The sequence below is a fragment of the Rhinolophus hipposideros genome (assembly GCF_964194185.1).
Source record: "Rhinolophus hipposideros genome assembly, chromosome: 13".
Taxonomy (NCBI): Eukaryota; Metazoa; Chordata; class Mammalia; order Chiroptera; family Rhinolophidae; genus Rhinolophus; species Rhinolophus hipposideros.
The window spans coordinates 32,713,800-32,733,071 of record NC_138059.1 but is presented as its reverse complement, the minus strand read 5'-3'; the positions used below and the strand labels follow the sequence as shown (position 1 = coordinate 32,733,071).

At 36.3% G+C, this 19,272-nt stretch overlaps 1 protein-coding gene across 9 annotated transcripts in view; it reads left to right on the top strand.

Moving 5' to 3' along the window:
- VPS13B (vacuolar protein sorting 13 homolog B) overlaps window positions 1-19,272 on the top strand; it is a 765,148-nt gene that overhangs the window by 242,437 nt on the left and 503,439 nt on the right. The window contains exon 20 of one of the 9 annotated variants that reach the window (XM_081070823.1): window positions 399-659. The exons of the other annotated variants lie outside the window; for them this stretch is intronic. Coding sequence (XP_080926949.1) covers window positions 399-418 — 20 coding nt within the window. The 3' untranslated portion in view covers window positions 419-659. Of the gene's footprint in view, window positions 1-398; window positions 660-19,272 lie in introns of those variants that run through there. 9 annotated transcript variants of the gene reach the window in all.

The window sequence follows — 19,272 nt, the reverse complement described above, 5'->3', positions numbered from 1 at the left end:
TTGTGGTAGAGTCAGGGACAGACTCAATAGCAACAGGAAATTGCTTTGTTTGCTCTTTGAAAGGTCCCAGATTCTGGAAGGAAGCCAGTATGAGAAATCTCTTGAGCCTTGTGGGTGACCAGTTATTGCCCTCTTTTATAGCACAAGGTCAACATTTTTGCAGTTTTTTACTTCTTGTATAGTAAAAGGAAGCTGGTATACAGAGTAAATAAGTAGTAGCTTTATTTGTAAATACAGTAAATATTTCAGGTCATAATGGATTAAGTAAACCCACTATAAAATGTGTAGTATTTTGTATATTTTATATAGATCAAAAAGCTTATTATCATTTAAGTTTACTTTATATTTTAGAGAATATGTCTTTAAAGTGTGTTTTTATTTTTGCCTTTCCTGTCAAGATTTTGAAGTTGGCTTGTAAGTAGCTGTCATATTGGCTCGAAGAGGAGTACAAGCCATAGTGAACCAGTAGGAGTTGATTTATAAAACACTTAGGAGTGAAATTCACGTCTTTGCTACCTGACTCTGCCCCTAATTGTCCCATACCTCTAGAAGAAACTTGATTCCAGATAGCTTTTGTATCCTTTTTGACATAGGAATAATCCTATGTCACTGCTTTGTTTTGTAAATAAATGATGAGAATCAGTTGTCCATTATGTTGCAAGTCTGTTTGCTGAGTGTTTTTGTTTTATTTTCACCTTCCTAAGACTTTTGCCCCAACTCCTTCTCCTCTGCTTCCTCCTTTTCTTCTCCATCTTTCCCAATCGGTTACTCCCTTCTAAGCAGTACCATAGCACTTTGACCATATCACATGACAGTTAGAACTGTTAATAGGATTCCTTCCCCATGAAGCTAGGAGTTTCTAAGGGCAGGGATCATAACAAGTATTTGATAGGTATTCGGTAAATAGAGGATGGCCCAAAGGAAATGATTTTTGCCATTTTGGCATAGTTCTGTTGTCTATAAGCCCACCTAATTTTATTTCTAACTTGGTGTGTGGGGGAACAATGTAGTTTGGATTTAGCTTGTTAAATAATTTTTTTAAAAAGTAAAATCATGACTTTCAAATAGATATAAAATGGACAAATGTTACAGATTATTAACATCATTATAATGAGAGAACCAGGAAGATGTTACAACCAGATCAAATGAGAATTGAAGAAAAGAGACTTTTACAGATCAGTAATACTGTAATATATTTGGAAATGGACACAAAACTAGCTTCTTCCACAGGAGGAAAGGGAGATCAATTGAACTTCTATATGACAGAATTTATTTGCATTTATAGTCAAGAATTATTTTGCATTGCTATTAGTTATCTACGATTTATGGATGTAAGAAAGCTCAAAGGTAATGAAAGATGCAGAATCCCCATAGAATCAGACTCAGCTAACCTGGAAGGGTGTACTCTAAACAGTGTAGAGCTTTTCACTGAAGCACAATGTTTTTCCTACAAGCCTTACTAAATTCCAGATGGCTAGGCTATTTTTAGCTATGGATGGTTTAAATATAGAGGCAGTTCAGAAGTAATTTTATGAGGCAAAGATTCAGTACATGGAGGGAAAATTAAAGGGAAATAATACCACCGGCAGAGGGCAGTGATGAAGTAACAGTTTCCTCCTGTCCAAAGGAGGTATTTTTTGATTGTTGAATAATTGTGAGCTAATTCTGTAGACTGTAACTTCAGTTTAACTTTTGAAATCTTGTCATATGAAGTTTTCTTCAGCAAGGTGCTTTGTTAATATGTACAACTTTGCAGAAAAAGACTTTTTCACTTTGTTAATTTAGTAAATAAATAAAATGTTCTAATCTGGTTTTAAGGTAAGTAATGTGCTCTAATTTTTTAAAAAACTTTTCTGGAAAAAAATATATATGACAAATGCTTGAATACTACTCTGTCAGGCACTGCTTTAGGTCTTGAGAAAAAGTGAGAGCGAGAGCGAGAGAGCGCGCACGTGTGTGTGCATACCCACAAGAAAGAGAAGTTCCCAGACCTTTTCAGAAGTAACATGCTCGTGATTATGACATTTTTATTTTTGTGGATAATTTATTATATTGTATCTTTTCTTATGAGAATTAAATGTGTTACGTAGTATTATCTAAACCATAAGAAACCTTTTTTCAAATATAAAAATTGCATCTTATCTGATTTTTCTCCACTTAGAAGATGGAATTCTGCAGTACTGTTCTGGTAAGAATATAGTAGACAAAGTTGTGCAGAACTCAATTACAGATAAATAGAAAAACAAAAATAGAAATACACCAGGAAAATTGCCAAAGTTTGCAAAAGTACGTTACAAATGATCAAAAGCGTATGAAAAAATTTAAACTAATGAAGTCAAAGAAATGGATATCAAAATGAAAATAGGGAACAATTTTTTCCTGTGAAATTGGTATTTAATGAATTGTAAAACTGAAAGCTGAAGTTTGCTAGGGCTATGAACTCTACAGAAATCAGTTTAATATAATGTATTAAGGACTTTAAGAGTGATCATCCTTTATTATCCCTTTTCCAAGACTATTTCCTAAGGGAGTAATCCAAGATGCATTTTAAGAGTAGTATTTAAAATGTAAGGGTATTCACATCAGCTTATTTATAATAATCACGATCATCTTTGTTGTCAAATAGTAGGCAAATTATGTAATAAATTAGTGTATGTCCATAGAAGGAACGTCTTTGAAATTAGCCAATACAAAATATGTATCATAGGAAAATGTTCATATTAAAAGCTTGTGTGAAAAAATAGAAATATAAACCAACATATAAAATTTAAAATTTCTCTGAATGTGTACATATGAATATATGTTTACATCTATATTCATGTATTACACTCATAGGAAAATTGCGTATTATCAATGCTTGATTGGATTATAAGTCATTTCCCATTCATATTTATTCTCTTCTATGGTATTTGAAAATTTCTACAAATTTAAACACGATTTTAAAATATTTTCCAAAATATTTATTTTCAACTAAGTTATTTATGGATTATAATGCTTATTTTGCTCAAAACTAGGAATTCTTGCACAGTAATTCTTATAATTCTTTAATATTTAAATAAAATTTTACTAAAAGCACATATATACCCTGAAAGCCACAGTCTACAGCTTATTTTTTAAAGATTTTTTTTTTGGGGGGGTTCTTGGTGTATATCTGAATAAAATGCCAGATTTCATGATAACATAATTTGCATTTCTCCTCAGACAGTTTTAGTCTAGTGATAAAATGTTTAAAATGACTTTATTTTTCTTATAATTTGTTTTCTATTTATAATTAAAATATGTCTTCAAAATATAGTTGACATTGTATTTTATCTTTAGCCAACTGTCTGGGATAGTACAAAACAGAAAACCTTCAGTGAGTTTTGATTTTAGTGAAAGGCAGGCAGTTTTTAGTAAATAATCTTTGGGGGAAGAAAGGAGGTGATGAGATTGAAATCCACTGACAGGTGGTGGGCAGCCACTGAACAGAGAGGAAAGAGGGAAGAAAGAATAGGCAACATTAAACTAGCAGTTATTGGGTAAGAGTCAATTTTAAAAATCAATTTGATATTGTTAAATCATTAATTGCCAATCATTGGCAGTTATTGTTAAATCATTACTTCCTTAAAGATTTTGTTATAATTACTAATTCTGTTCAAAGAATACATATGTTTTAAGGGGGGGAGACTTTCAAGTTCATTTCTAGTTCAAAGAAAAGAATAAAGCAAATAGTTTACATATGGTCAAATGTTGTCATCAGAGTTAAGCAGCTAGTGAGTGGAAGAGGTAAGACTGCCTCTTGTTGTCTGGTGTTCTTTTTATTATGTATATTTTCACTTAAATGGTACCTTTTCAGGTAACCAGGTAGTTATCTTCATTCATTCAGTACATATTTACTTCGTGCTGGAACCTTGAGATACTAAGGTGAAAAAGAGCCTTTTACCTCTTATTAATGAGCTTATAGTTCATGGAAGGAGACACACTCATAAGCAGATAACTAAAGGATAGTTAAAATATTGCTGTAAAACAAGATAGTATGAGTTCACTTTGAAGGAAACCCTTTATCCAGACTTGGGATTTGGGAAAGCATTACTGGGATCAGTCATGTCCAAGATGAGACCTTGATTTTAAGCTGGAGGAGAAACAGTGGGTCAGGTTTGTGGAAACTGTAAACTAGTTTTCTGCAACTGTAGGTTAGAATGGAATGCGAGCATAAGAGTTCATGCTTGATGAGATCAGCCAGCCCCATCAGATTATGAAAGGCCTTGAAAGTCATTTTAAAGGTGTCGGACTGAGTACCCAAAGGGAGCAATGGAAATTTTTTATCGTAATTAAGCTTTAGAAACCATTTTAGGCAGTGGTGTGGATGAGGGTAAATGACAAGAAGCAGGGAGATTAGAAGAATGTTGCAGTGAAAAAAATGATGTTAATGGAGAGAGTTACACAAGTTTGTGGTATTGTAATGTGTTAGAATCAACAGGAATTGATTATTGAATATGATGGCTAAGGAAAATGGAACAGTAGGCAAGCACCCAGGGTTCTGATTTGGAGAGTTGGATACACAGTGGGGTACCCTTCATTGAGACAAGGGACAAAGGAACAAGAAGCAAGTTTTATTCAGGGTGACAGAGACAATAGGTATAGTATTAATATTTTTCTAGTTCTTCATTTGTGTCAGGTATCATTTTAGGCATTTTAAATAGAACCGAAGCCATTTGACTCTAGAACTCATATTCTTAACCATTTCATTACACTATAGAACAAAGACTATGGAGAAATTCACACCCTAAGTCACTGACTATTCAGTTCATTGAATTGTATTTAATTTTTTTTATTGACAGCTAGCTGCATGCATATTACTGCTAGAGGTTGGTATGTAAAGTTATTCAGTACATTGCCCCTTTTGAGTAGTATACATATACAGCTAATTCTATAAACAAGCTTAGCAGCTTTAACAAATGCTGCAGTTGATTGTGAGAAAAATACTTCTGTCTGAAAATAGAGAGGAAAGATTTAATTTGAATGGAAGAAAGGAGCATTGAATGATACTAGGAAAGGTTTCTCAAAGAAGGATTGATATTTAAACCAGGAATGACAGAAGACTGCATATGAGTTGAAAATCTTGTTGTGTAAGCATTGCAAATACTTTAATTTGACATATTATTTGATTTAAATGTTTGGTAGTCAGTATCAGTTGAAGTCCATATTTTCATACAAATATAAAATGTGTAATTGTTAAATGGGTTTAGTATATATTTATGATGAGGTAGTTTTCCTTCTAAAGTATTCCTATATTCAGATAACTATAATTAGAAAATCACATTTACAATTTTTAATTTTACAATGTGATTTGAAATACTTGTTATTACTTTTGTTTTCTAAGACTTTTTAAAATGAAAGTAAGTATTGAAATCATTGGATTGTATTTAATTTATGTGGCTTAGCTTAGAGTTAATTATTAAGTGGAATTTAATTTTCAGCCTTAGAAAAACAAATATAGAAGTTAGTAAACCTTTTTTTAAAAAAAATTATTGGATTCATTGTTAACAAAGCATAGCATAAGTAATCCTCAGCCAGCCTGTGAAAGGGATGACTTAACACAACTGTTGATGCATTTGGAGTGAAACATCTTTATCAAGTTAATACAAGAAGCAGTCACGCCCTACTTGAATTACTCATTTATAATAGCCCAACAGCAGCCTGCATGTGGACTTTGAAATCCTGGGAAAATAAGATGCCTGCGCACATCCAAATGTTGAAAGCTTCTACTTCTCAGCAGCTGGAAAATGTTGAGTTTTGTTGTCATCCACTAGGTTTTTGGCCTTCATCCACTAGGTTTTTGGCCTTCTGGGAGGTGTGATCAATTTAATTACTGACCTGCTTTATCCATTACTTTTAATGATTATAACCTCTGAAGTTTTTACCTTAAAAGATCATGTTTAGATATTGTATATTTAAAATTTATAAAAATGAAACACATAGACTTAGGTGATTTTATTTTGCTCAAATTTATCATATATAGAGCACTAAAAATACAAAATAATTTACATATAATAGAAAATATTTTATTTAAATGCAGTCTTAAGTGTGTTTGTGTCTAAGGGTCACAAAATGTGCTCCACATATATCTGTGCTGGCGGTAAATTTTACATATTAGATCCATTCGTGTGCAAAATTTAAAATTTTTTTCTAAAATACAGGCTGTGGTTTATTTTGAGTCACAATTACTTATAAACAAAGCAAATTATTTGTCCTTCATGTTTATCTTTTTTTACTACCATTTTGATGTCTAGTTCCAAGAGGATTTTTAGAAAATAGTTTGTAGTGATAGAGCACAGCTAAGAAAAGATTCATGTTATATGAAGGAAGAAATGTATCTGAGCTTTGAGGCTGTTACTCTTGAATTCTAACTGTAACTCTGGAATCCAATCTTGGTATAAATCACTGATTTCACTTTGATTGTTTCTTAATCTGTTAAATGATTGCAGCACCAGGTACTGAATATCTTTGTGTGGGTTGTCTCTTGTATAAAGACATCCCTTTAAAAAGATCACAGTTCATGTCATAAACCACGTAAATTTGTTTATTAATATTATTGTTACTTATTACAGGGATTTTCAGGCAGATGACTATAAAATTGTAACAAAATTGGTGTATTATAATAAAGTATCATAGAGATGGAACTAAAATTGAGGAAGGTACTATGTGACTGATTGATAGTTATAAGCAATATTGGAGATAATTATGTTTGTTTTTGTTTTTTTAAGTTGATGTGTTAAAAATATTCGTTAGTAGTGTCAACTGGGCAAATAATTCTCTAGGTAATCCACCAAAAGAATGATTTATTCGGGAAAAGAAAAAGAAACGGAACCACCAAGAAGTGCAGGCACACTCACGGCTGGACTGCCCTTCGTCCGCCCACATGGAAAAAAGGGAACCCAGCGCCTAACATGGCTTCTCCCTTTATTCCCGTCCTTCCCCCGGAAGTTACAGAGTTCAACAGGAAGTCAAGGTCAGAGAGCCCACAAAGGGCCCAGCTCCACTCACAGTCCCTCCAGCTTCATGGTTAAGAATCCTAAAATGCCAGTTCACTTTCATGGTAACCCCATCTTGATCAAGATCTTTTCTCTAAAAGCATCATTGATCAACAGTCAGGTCTTCTATCCGCAGGGTTTCTGGTGTCCAGCCTTTTTGTCCCTCTATATAGGTCTGTTCGGCCTTTTGTCCCTCGATGTCAGAAGGGCCTCTTCTGGGTGTCATCTCTTACATCATGGGGAAGAGTGCATGGATCGGGAAATATCTGGTGTCCAGTGTCGACTAGCATCAGAAGCAGAGCTCCAATAGGTCAAAGTTAAAACAGAATTAGAACATAGCAACCTCGCTTATGCGGCAGGCATTGACCAGGAATTCAAGTTCCTTAGAGGTCACCTGCTTTAAATATTGACAGTTTTAGTTTCAGGTCACCAGACTGTATGCTTTTCCAGTCAGGGTTTGGTGTCTTCTTCAGGTGTGACACATGTTTCCAAGAATCTACTCCCTGGAGTTTAGCAGCACAGGTTAGTCAACAGTACCGGGTAAGGGCCCTTCCAGCTTGGCTGGAGGGAATCTGTTTTCAGGTGTCTTTTCCAATAAACAAAATCTCCAGGTTGTAAAGCATGAATTTTTAGTTTTTCACTTCCCTGGAGTATATGGTGAAATGATTGTTTGACTAAAGCACGATTGTTGTCGATAGAATCAATGAAGCCTTTACAATACTCAAGTATGTCTCCTTTCACCAGTTGTGGATCAAGAGAGGCAGGAGCCAGATGCATAGGAAGTCCTGTAATTATCTCAGAGGGTGAGAGATTATGAGTCCCAAAAGTAGTACATCTGAGATTTAAAAGGGCTAATGGCAATGCTTTTGGCCAAGGTATTTGAAAGGTTTCAATAATTTTGCCAACTGAGTCTTAATAATACCATTACTGCGTTCAGCCAATCTTGAAGACTGAGGATGGTAAACACAGTGAAAATGTAGGACTGGCCAAAAAACACAGACTAATTTTAGCACCTGACCAGTGAAATGGGTTCTTCGATCACTGTGGAGTTCAAGAGGAGCTCCCCAAGTAGGAATAATCTTTCCTAATAGCACTTTGGCCACTGCAGATGCATTAGCTTGTCTGCAAGGGAAAGCTTCAGTCCAGTGAGAAAACATGCATATCATGACTGAAACATACTTGTATCCATGAGATGGGGGAAGCTGTATGAAGTCTAGTTGCCAGACATTGAATGGTCCATTTGGCAACTTAGAATGTCCAGGGGTAGTGTGAACAGGTTTCCCTGAGTTATGCTTTGGACAGGTGGGACACCTGAGGTAGGCACTTTTTGCAGCCTTATTAATATTTCCCCACCAATATTGGTGCATGAAAGATACCATTTTGTCAGTTGACCAATGGATTAGTGCATGTGCTGTGGTTAAAGGTGGGAATTTCAAACTTTCTGGTAGGACTGGTTTGTTATTTGGTCCAAATGAGTCTTTTTTCCTTATTAAACCAATAATTGTTGGATTTCCAGTTATGTTTTCCTTCTTCAGAAGCTGATTGTTGGGCTTCTCTGGCCAGTTTTTCGAAGTCGTCAGCTGGAGAAACTTCTCTCTGGACCATGACACAGACTTGACTGCTGCTGATGCCTTTAAGAGCAGCATTTTTAGCAAAAATGTCAGCCAGGTAATTTCCTTTGGCTTCCAGGGAATCAAGTTTAGGATGTCCCAGAATCTTAATAATGGCCAAAGCACCAGGTAAAAGTACAGTGTCCAATAATTTCTGTTCATATGAACCATTCTTAATTTTGTCTCCATTGGAGGTACAGAAACCATGTTGTTTCCATAGCATTCCAAAGTCATGGGCCACCCCAAAGGCCTGTCGGCTGTCGGTATATATGTTGACAGCTTTCCCTTTTGCTAAAATGTAAGCTCCAGTGAGGGCATATAATTCAGCCTTCTGTGCTGAAGTGGCCAGTGGCAAAGGTGCTGCCTCAGTGACTTCAAAAGGAGTCACAACAGCATAACCAGCACAGTACTTACCATTGTTGTTTCTTCAGTAAAAACCATCAGTAAACCATGAGAAATTAGCTTTACTCAGAGGAGTTTTCTGCAAATCGTCACAAGGAGCCAGGAGATGGTCTGTTAATATCCGGCAGTCATGAGGGGCTTCCTCAGTCTCAGAAGGAAGAAGAGTAGCTGTATTAAGGTTGTTACAATGTGAAAGGGTTATGTGAGAAGTGGATAACAAAAGGATTTCATAGGAAGTAAGATAGCTAACTGAAAGATGCTGGGTGTGACAAGAATTCAGAAGACCTTTTACTGCATGAGGCACAAAGACAGTTAGAGGGGATCCTGTAACAATCTTTTCTGTGGCCTTAACCAGGAGGGCAGTGACAGCAATAGCTCTGAGGCAAGGAGGGTATCCGCGAGCCACAGTGTCCAGTTGTTGACTATAGTATCCTAGGGGTCTATGTTGATCCCCATGTTTCTGAGTGAGCACCCTGAGGGCATTTCCTTCCTTTTCATGTACAGAAAGGAAGAAGGGAATCTGGTAGTTAGGATGCTCAAGAAAAGGTGGGTTTATTAAACTCTCCTTCAAGGCGTTCAAGGCTACGTCACCCTGTTCCCGTGAAATTGGGTCAGGCTGTCATTCCTTAATAGGACATATAGAGGGTTTGCCATAAGAGAAAGATTTAGGATCCAATTTCAGCAATAGCCGACTAGTCCAAGTAAATCTCATAATTGAAGCTTAGTCTTGGACCTTGGGAAACATAGGACGCCATGGAACCTGACTGAATCCAGGCGCAGACTTTGTTCCGCTATCAGATGTCCCAAGTATCGAACCTGAGCTTGGGGCAAATCGTAATTTCCCTTTAGAGACCTTATGTCCCTTTAAGGCCAATACTGTCAACAAATGGATGCTATCATACTGCAACAAAACCTGAGATGAAGAGCCAAGAACTAAGTCATCCACATATTGTAACAAAGTAGAATCTTTAGGGAAAATTATGTCGTCCAAATTGCTCTTCAGAATCTTTGAAAAATTAGAAGGGCTGTCAGTAAATCCCTGAGGCATTACAGTCCAGGTAAATTGCTTTTTTTCCCAAGTGAAAGCAAAAAGGTATTGGCTGTCTTCATCAACTGGGATGCTAGAGAATGCACTGCATAAATCAATTACTGTAAAGAATTTTCTTCCAGCTGGAATGGATGTCCGCAGCGTATGAGGGTCAGGAATGACAGGGTGTCGAGGGATGACAATGTGGTTTATTGCTCGGAGGTACTGGACAAACCTCCACTCTCGTCCCTTTGACTTTCTCACAGGTAGAATTGGAGTGTTACAAGGACTAATGCAAGGGATAATCAGACCCTGAGTTATGCAATCTTCTATAATGGGCTTTATACCTTGGATGGCCTCTTATAAGATATTTATTAATTTTAGTCAGAGGCTTTGAAAGATCAATTTGAACCTTGATAGGAGGTGTACTGTGAATCCTGCCAATATCAGTTGGAGATTTTGCCCATAAAGAACATGGTAGTTGGTCCAATAGGGATCATTAATCAGTACTGTCAGATTTAGTTACCGTACCATCAGAGACAGAACATATGAAAGATGCTGAAAGGTAGGGTTTCCAGGTGGGAATTCCTGCCCGTGCTCAGGAATATTTTTCGCTTTCCTTCTCCCGAATCCCGAGATATAAACTGTTTTCTGTTCTCCATGATGAATTGTTTCCACAAAGTGATGACCAATACTACCAACCATCTGGGTTCAAGGAGCCAAATTTCCCTATTTCCTGACCAACTTTTCTCGGGATTCGGGAATGGAAAAGTAGAAAAAATTCCCTGGAACAGGCAGGAATTCCCACCCGGAAACCCTAGCTATAAGTAGGAAAAATGTCTAAGAGATACATTCTGAGTAGTACATTTATTTCCCATTGAGGGTATTACTTACTAGGTTCAAGGAGCTGATTTTCCCGATTTCCCGACTAACTTTTCTCGGGATTCAGGAACGGGAAGGCGAAAAAAATTCATGACGGGTGCAGAATTCCCACCTGGAAACCCTACTGAAGGGTCATGTAATGCACCTGATTGGTGATTCTAATGGTTACCATGAAACTCTAATATTTCTCCTTTTCAATAAAAGGATATACCAGCATGATAGTTCTCTAAGAAATCTCTGCCTAATAAATGGAAAGGGGCAGAAGAACTGAGGAGAAAACAATGTTCATGTCTTATGGGACCTAGACAAAAGGGAATAGGTTCAGATACATGAACCTGTTGAGGTTTATTTAAAATCCCCACCATATGTAACGTCTTATTACTCCGAGGCAGGGGCCTGTTTATAACAGTGGGGTTGAGCACTGAGAGTGTAGCACCGGTGTCAGTATGAACATAGTTTCCTCCCCAATCTGAAGAGGTCTCTCCAAGATGATTAAGGGGAAGGACTGGAAAAAACTCCTGTAGATCCTCGGAGCCCCGCCACTGGGAGGCCTGAAAGAAGTTGGTCAGAAGGCAGAGAGTGTTTTGTACACTTAAACTTAACAGCAATCCCTTTTCCAGTGTCTTCGCTCCTTGCAGTAATGGCAGAAAGTTGGAATTCTCTGGTTTCCCACAGAATCTCCCATTTGTCTTTGTTGAAGATCAAATGTCTTGGCAATCTTATTTCCAGGTGGCCTGCCTAGGCTGTGAGAGAGCTCATCTGCCAAATTTACCAAGTCCAGGGTAGGGCATTTTCTCCCATTCCATCCTGGATCTCTTAACCAGGAGGGAATGTTCTTCATTCAGCCCATTGATAAACAAAGAATTAAAAGCTGTCCATGTGTGGCCATCATCTGAAAATTGCTCATCTGTGAGCAATCCTGAATTTTGTTTCAATCGACGGCCTTTGGAAAAGCCTCGGGAATTGCTTGTAGTTTCCTAGCAAGTTCCTAGTAATCAGAGGTTTGCTTTTCCAAATCCCTTTCAGGATGTTCCCATCTGGCAATTCTAACCCAACGTCTGGCTTGGACTTCACCAACCAACATATTAATTACCTGATATAAATCAGAAAATCCAGGCTGATAAGCTTCAATAGTAATATCAAATTTTTTAGCAAACTTGTTAGAATCTTTAGTTACTGTAGGAAATTCCTTCACTATAGCTTGTAACTCATCTTTGGTCCAGGGAATGTAGACGACGGGGGTTTACTAGGATCCTCAGAGGGTTTAATCTTCAATGGAAAAGTACTGATAGGTTCTGAGGGAGAAGAGAGAGAAGATTCAGGAGAAGACGCAGCAGGGGGCTGAGGTGAAGGTGAAGGAGGTAGCAAGGAGAAACAAGATGGTGTCGGAGTGGAGTTTGAGACAAAAGAGAAGTGGGGGAAGGACAAGGCAGTTCAGAGGAGAGAGGACATGAGGTTTCAGGCGCCATTCTGTTTCTTTTCAAAATTTTAACAGTCTGTTAGTTTTGAGACTCTGTTTTATGAAAAGGTAACTTTAGATTCACAGACTTGATCAGAGGTTTCCAAACAGGCATTCCGTTGCTCTTCCTTCGTTTCAGTGCTGTTACCATACAATCTAGTTTTCAGAAATTCAAGTTTGGGAATATCGAAAGTTCCCCAAAGTGGCCACTGATATTTCTAATTATCTATAGTCAGCTCTGCCCAATATGTGCATGAAAATTCCCTGTGGGTTTCCAGGATATATTTGGCCAGTGTCCCAGGAGGCGGGACAATTTTAGAAGGCTTAGACATCAAAGGTCTCCCTCACCCCCCTTTTTTTAAACACTGAGCCACAAACAATTCACAGCTCAAATAACCTGCAGGTCCTTCAGCTCACCTTACTCTCACTCTCTGGAACAGTCTGGTCACTGAGAACCAGACTGAAGGCTAAAAGCCAGTTCCAGGCAAATAACTAACTCTAAAGGAGTTCACAGTTACCGGCTGAGCTGGGTGGCACTCCATTGACTTTCTCAGTGAGACTGCGATTTCTCCATCAATTTGATGTAATACCGGCTAAAACTGACCAATTTCAGTAGAAATACCTCATCCACTAGGGGCATTAGGTAAAGGCCAATTTCATTTCAAAGGACAGTCTCCTTTCCGAAGAAATCAAGCCAACATGCCTCAAGTACACAAATAAGCCTTAAAACCTTCACACATACACACAGCAACAAACAACAGCGACAAAAAAAAAAAGTTAAAACAATTTCTGAATAACACCTGGAGAATGCCAGACACAAAACCCATTGGTTTGGACCCAGGAGAGGAACCCATCTGTGGCTTCTATGACAGTGAGTGAAAGTCGAGCCAAAATAGCTCAGTGTGATGCCATTGCTTCGCTCACCAGTCAGAAGCCGTGGGAGTGCCCCTCTTCTCTGGGCCATCCGTTGGGCGCCAGTAATGTCGACTGGCCAAATAATTCTCCACGTAATCCACCAAAAGAAAACGGTTTGTTCAGGAAAAGAAAAAGAAATGGAGCCACCAAGGAGTGCAGGCACACTCACCGCCTGACTGCCCTCCATCTGACCACATGGAAACAAAGGACCCCAGTGCCCAACATGGCTTCTCCCTTTATTCGCGGCTCTCCCCCGGAAGTTACCACAGAGTTCAACAGGAAGTCAAGGCCAGAGAGCCCACAAAGGTCCCAGCTCCACCCACAGTACCTCCAGCTCTATGGTTAAGAATCCTAAAATGCCAGTTCACTTTCAATATTAAAATGTGTTGGATATCATCCTCATTGATAAACAATTGATAATCGTATAGAGGCATTGTGCTGATGACTTACTTAGAAGATTTTACAGATATTCATAATAACTGAGCAGTAGAAAAGAATGATGGTTTTTTACTTACATTGTAACTTTATGCGTAGATTAATGATATGCCTATGAACAATGTAATTTGAAAAGAGATAATGAGAGAAGTATATTTTAAAATATGTTATAAAAAAGATTAAATGATAGATTTTTATGATCAGAAGGGTACTGGTCTGAATTTGAAAGAAAGGAAGTATCTGGTCATAAATTATGTTAAAATAAAGGCAACCATATTTATATATACTATTAACACTTAGCATATATACATTTGATTCACTTACCTTTTTTGTGACTCTCTTAATTACGTATCCAGATAGTACATTCGAATATAGCATTTCTGTGCTAGACCAGGTCAAGGATATGAAAAGCATATGTTATTCTAATACCCATACATTTTTAATAAACTTGTAATTGTGTTCATAACTTTTTTTGGTAACATTTGGAAGCTTATCCATCAATTTTTGTTTTTAAACTGATAGGTTTTTTGAAAAATTGTTGTATTTACTGCCGAGGTTTCTAAGGGTTTGCATAACAGACATCATTACTTACACTTTCTTACTGATTAATACGTAAACTCATGTGCTGATTCATACTTTTTTCCAAAATGAAAATACCTTTTTATTCTTATTATGTTAAAAACTTAATGCAAAATTAAAACAGAACAGAACAATATATCAAAGTATTAGGAATCATCTGATGATCTAAACACTAATGAGTGTTAATGCTTTGGCAAACATCCTTTCAGATAATTTTTATGCTTTGAGATATAAATATACAATCCTACATATATGATTTCATGTCATGCATTTACTTTGCTACCTGCTTTTTCACTCTTAGTGTTTTAGAGCCATCTCCCCTTGACAATAAATATACTTTTAATTCTAATTTTACTCATAAATCATATTCTAGCATTTTGTTGTATGTCTGCATTGAAATTAATATAATTAAAGTCTTTTTGGTGAACATTACTATTGGTAAATATTAGGATTTTTCTAATTTCGTACTAATATAAAAAAATGATGTGCACAATTTCGTTAGCATTTATTTTTGTGAACTTTCCTAGCAAAGTAAATCATTAAAGGCATGTTTTGGTGTATTATTTTGCACTTGAGAATCATTAAAATTTATTTTTCAAATATTAAATTAGTGATAAATAACTATAACTACAAATTATAAAATGGCAAATGGTTAACTTGGCAGAGAATTAAAGTGAGTCTTTTATTTCTGTGTCATAGTTAATACATTTTTGTTTAACAATAAGGTTTATTTGGAAATTCTGAGTTGTTATGCTAATAATTCAGATGTTGATATGTAAATTTAATTTTCCTAGAAGATTTTAAAGCTTTAATTCAACTCTCAAAATTAATTCGCAAATCATTTCTTCAATTTCATTTGCCTAGCACTGTTTAGGAGAAAAGAGATTGTTTTTTGGAATCAGGCCAACCTGTTTTCTTTTTCTTTTCTGTCTTTCTTTTTTTGCAAAACAATCAGAAAACATTTATTACACTGAAATGTTAGGTTGAGGCAAAAGTCATTGCGGTTTAACAGGTTAAAAATTGTAAAAACCGCAGTTACTTTTGCACCACCCTAATATATACATCCTACTATTAAAACAAATAAGCAAAATTCTGGTGCCATAACTAACCTGTTTCACTGGGACAGGCTAATACTCAACACTACTTGGTGTAATTTCAAGTTTGATAAACTTATAATTATTTTTATCTGTTTTCAACTACCTGTTTGCTTACCTCTCTTTGTGACTTGGGAAATTTACTTAAATCTACCTAGTCTCATTTTCTCATCTTTAAAATTTGAAAAGCAACTCCACTCCATTATAGGTTTTGTTTGGAGTTTAGAGGAAGTGAATGTAAAGAGCTAATACCTACTAAAGTTTTTGTAAGGCTTGAGAAAAATTATGTATGAGAGGTACTTAATGCAGTTTCAGCAAATATTTCTTTTGTTATTACTAGTACATTTTTAAATTTTTATTTTTATTAACAGTGATTCCACATTTAATATGAATTTATGTTTCAGTTGTTTATTCTGTTGTGCTAAACTTACAGATTCTTTATCCTTATATTTAAAAAATAAATTCATAATTAACGTGAGCTAAGTTGTTGGCTTTGCTGTGTTTTGATATATGATTGTGTAACTACATGCAACCTGCTCTTTTAGAAGAAGCATGTGCCACAAAGAAGAGTTTTATTTATAAGATCAAACTTGCATATGTTTTGGAAATCTTTTTCCTTCTTTCTAATCCTATTTTTAAAAACCTTCCTACAGCTGTCTTATTTAGACCCCTTTAAGCAAACGTGTGTGTGTGTGTGTGTGTGTGTGTGTGTGTGTGTGTGTGTGTGGGAGAGAAGCAGCACAATTTTGTCGGGCTCCCTCCAGCATAATGTCAATTCATATATCCTTGTTTGTGAATCCCTCATTTTTCTCTAGTTCTAAAATACTACCTGGGCTGCTTTATCTCTGGTTATACCTAAGGGAATAATAGCAGTGCAGCATTATTTTGCTCTTTGATAAACAGTAGGTCACTTATTCTAAATAACTTTATGTCAACTTTTGAAAAAGAATTTTATCAGTTTTCTAATATATATCACAATAAGTGTTGGTTGTGGAGTAAATACTGTAACAGTAAATACTGCAACTGTAACACTGTAACACTGGTATGTTGGATATCTTTTGTATCCTAAATAAATGGTTTTTGAAATCTGCTTAGACCTTTCTCAACTCAGTGGGTAGTAGCTTAAAGTTGTACCACCCTGATCAGTCTGTGACCAACCCTAATGCGTGTTTGGTTAAGAGTACAAGTTTCCAGGTCTTTACTGCTTTGTTCCTTCTAGCTGAGGTGTTAGTTATGAAAGGGCACTTACTGGAAGACATGATGGGTCTTCCTATATTCCCTTGTTAGTTTTCCTTTTCCTTCACTTACTCTTTCAAGAGGGATTGCTTGTATTACTCTAGAGTTGGGGGCAAGCTTCAGCTTTGTTATTTATTGGATGTTTATCACTTGTGTGCTGTGTACCTCAAGTATTCTGATCTGGGAAATGAGAGTATTAATAAATAGTAGCCTACCTCATAGGGTTATTGAAAAGATGAGCTGAATTAATATAGGTGTCATTTTGTTTTTTTTTGGTAAGCTAAGCTATGTGAACCTAATGAAAAGATTAGCTTTTATTGGGTACTTATTAGTGACAGGCACTGTTACAAGGGTACTGTTAATTTTATTCTCACGATAACTTTATAGAACAGGTACTTACTCTATTTTTTTTTAAGTTGGAAGTAGTAATTGTTGACCCTTTAAAGGTGTAAGAGGAGGCATACCTTGAATATGAAGTCCTTGGTTTATATCTGCATCAAAAGGTTAGTGAATGAATATATGAAGTCTGACAATAGGGTTCGCAAACTCATCCTAGAAAAAGTACTGCATACCTCGTTGTTGAATATCACTACAGTCACCTTTGAAACACTCCCCGTGGGAAGCCATGTACAGATGCCAGCGCCTAGTCCACCCTTCAAGGCATTTTTGGAACTCTTTTTCTGGATTGGCCATCAGAGCTGTCGTATTAACCCTTGATGTCCTGAATGTCATCAATATGTCTTCCTTTCAATATTTCCTTTATCTTTGGGTAAAGAAAGAAGTCATTGGGGCCAGATCGGTGAGTAAGGAAGGTGTTCCAGTACAGTTATTTGTTTACTGGCTAAAAACTCCCTCACAGATGGTGCCGTGTGAGCTGGTGCATTGTCGTGATGCAAGAGCCATGAAGTGTTGGAGAAAAGTTCAAGTCGTTGTTGTCTAACTTTTTCACGCAGCCTTTTTAGCACTTCCAAATAGTAAACTTGGTTATCTGTTTGTCCAGTTGGTACAAATTCATAATGAATAATCCCTCATATCACAAAATATTAGCAAAATTGATAGCAGCCTGCACCAAGGTTGCTATCAAGTCATCATCCAAGGGTTTGAAGGTAATTGTATTTTCTGCCCGTTACTTGACTCATCCTGCCATCACTGCATACTCTCTAGTTAGATTACTAGGACAATGTCTGGTAATCTGTTGTAATCCTGAGTGCTTCAGATTATCACTTCAGTATTTTGACCCTGAATACTAGTAAAAATAATACTATCTGAGAAACATGATGTGAAGGTCATGTTATTTAACACCAGTTAAGAAAGAGAAGAGGTAAAACAATAGTCATTATTTTGCAGAACTGAAGCTAGGAACAATGGGCACATGTTTCTCATATGGTGTAGACTTCCCTGTGATTCATACTGTGCTTTAACTTTATAACTAGCCGTATTTTGTCTAAGTGATATTATCATTAAAGGAATTGAGGTGGCATTAAAAATGAAGCATGTTTCAAATATTTTAAAGGCTGGTGAATTCTAGCATCAGCAAATCCAAAAGTGAAATTCCAGTAGTAATAAGATTTTGAATCAATTGCAGACATCGTATATACAGCAATGCTTTAAAGTTCATGTTTCTTTTGTATGTCTCCTTAGCACTGAGTGTGGCTCAGTGCCTGGAAAGAAATTTTTGCTATAAATGTATCACTAAGGAGATCTGTTTTTCCATTTATACACATATCTACGTATTTTTACACTTGATCTTAGCCAAAAGGCCGAGAAGCGATATCTACATATTTCTATTTGCAGTATTCCATAGCTTCTGAATAAATTTTGATATTTGCATAATCTTGATTTATTAGAGTAGTATTGTTTATGATATATGGCATAGTACAGTGGTTATAAACATGCACTTTAAAATGAGACTAATTCCTGGCTCCACTATGTATTATCTTTGTGATCATGGCCAAGTTTTTGGGCTCCTCAATAACTTTGTTTTTTCATTGGTAAGGTGGGAATAATAATAGTATCTATCTCATTGTGTTGTCATGAAGATTCAGTGAATTCATGTGAGTAACGCATTTGGAATAAGATTTGGCACATACAAACGGTAGCTATTGTAGTGGCAAAAATTTGGGACCAGAACCCAAAATCAGAAATAAAGTATTTATTTTCTAGTTTATCAGAAATCTCTTTCCTGTTGAAGATATTCAGATTTAAGGAAAGAAGGAAGTTCATGTTAATGAAGTTCATATTTCCTGTTGGCAAATGTGATTGCTTTAAAAGAAAACCTTTTTTTTCGTGAATAAAGTGTTGTAGCCAATGGCTAAAAGGAATTGATACTATGTGCCCAGCATTGGATAATTTTAATTAGTTCTGTAAAGATAAAATGTTGAATTTTTGTTATCCCCTAACATTTGTAGTGTCAACATTTTCCCTGAGCAGTAGATGAATTTTTGGTTCTCTATGGAACATTTCTTGTGGATAATTAACCGACACATTAGACTCAGCACTTCCAAATTAATTTCACCGTTTTCACTCCAAGCCTGCACTTTGACCTGTATTCTCTGTATCAGTGAATGGTGGTATCAGTCCAGTCAGAAATCTAAGGATTGTCCTAAACTTTTCTCTTCTT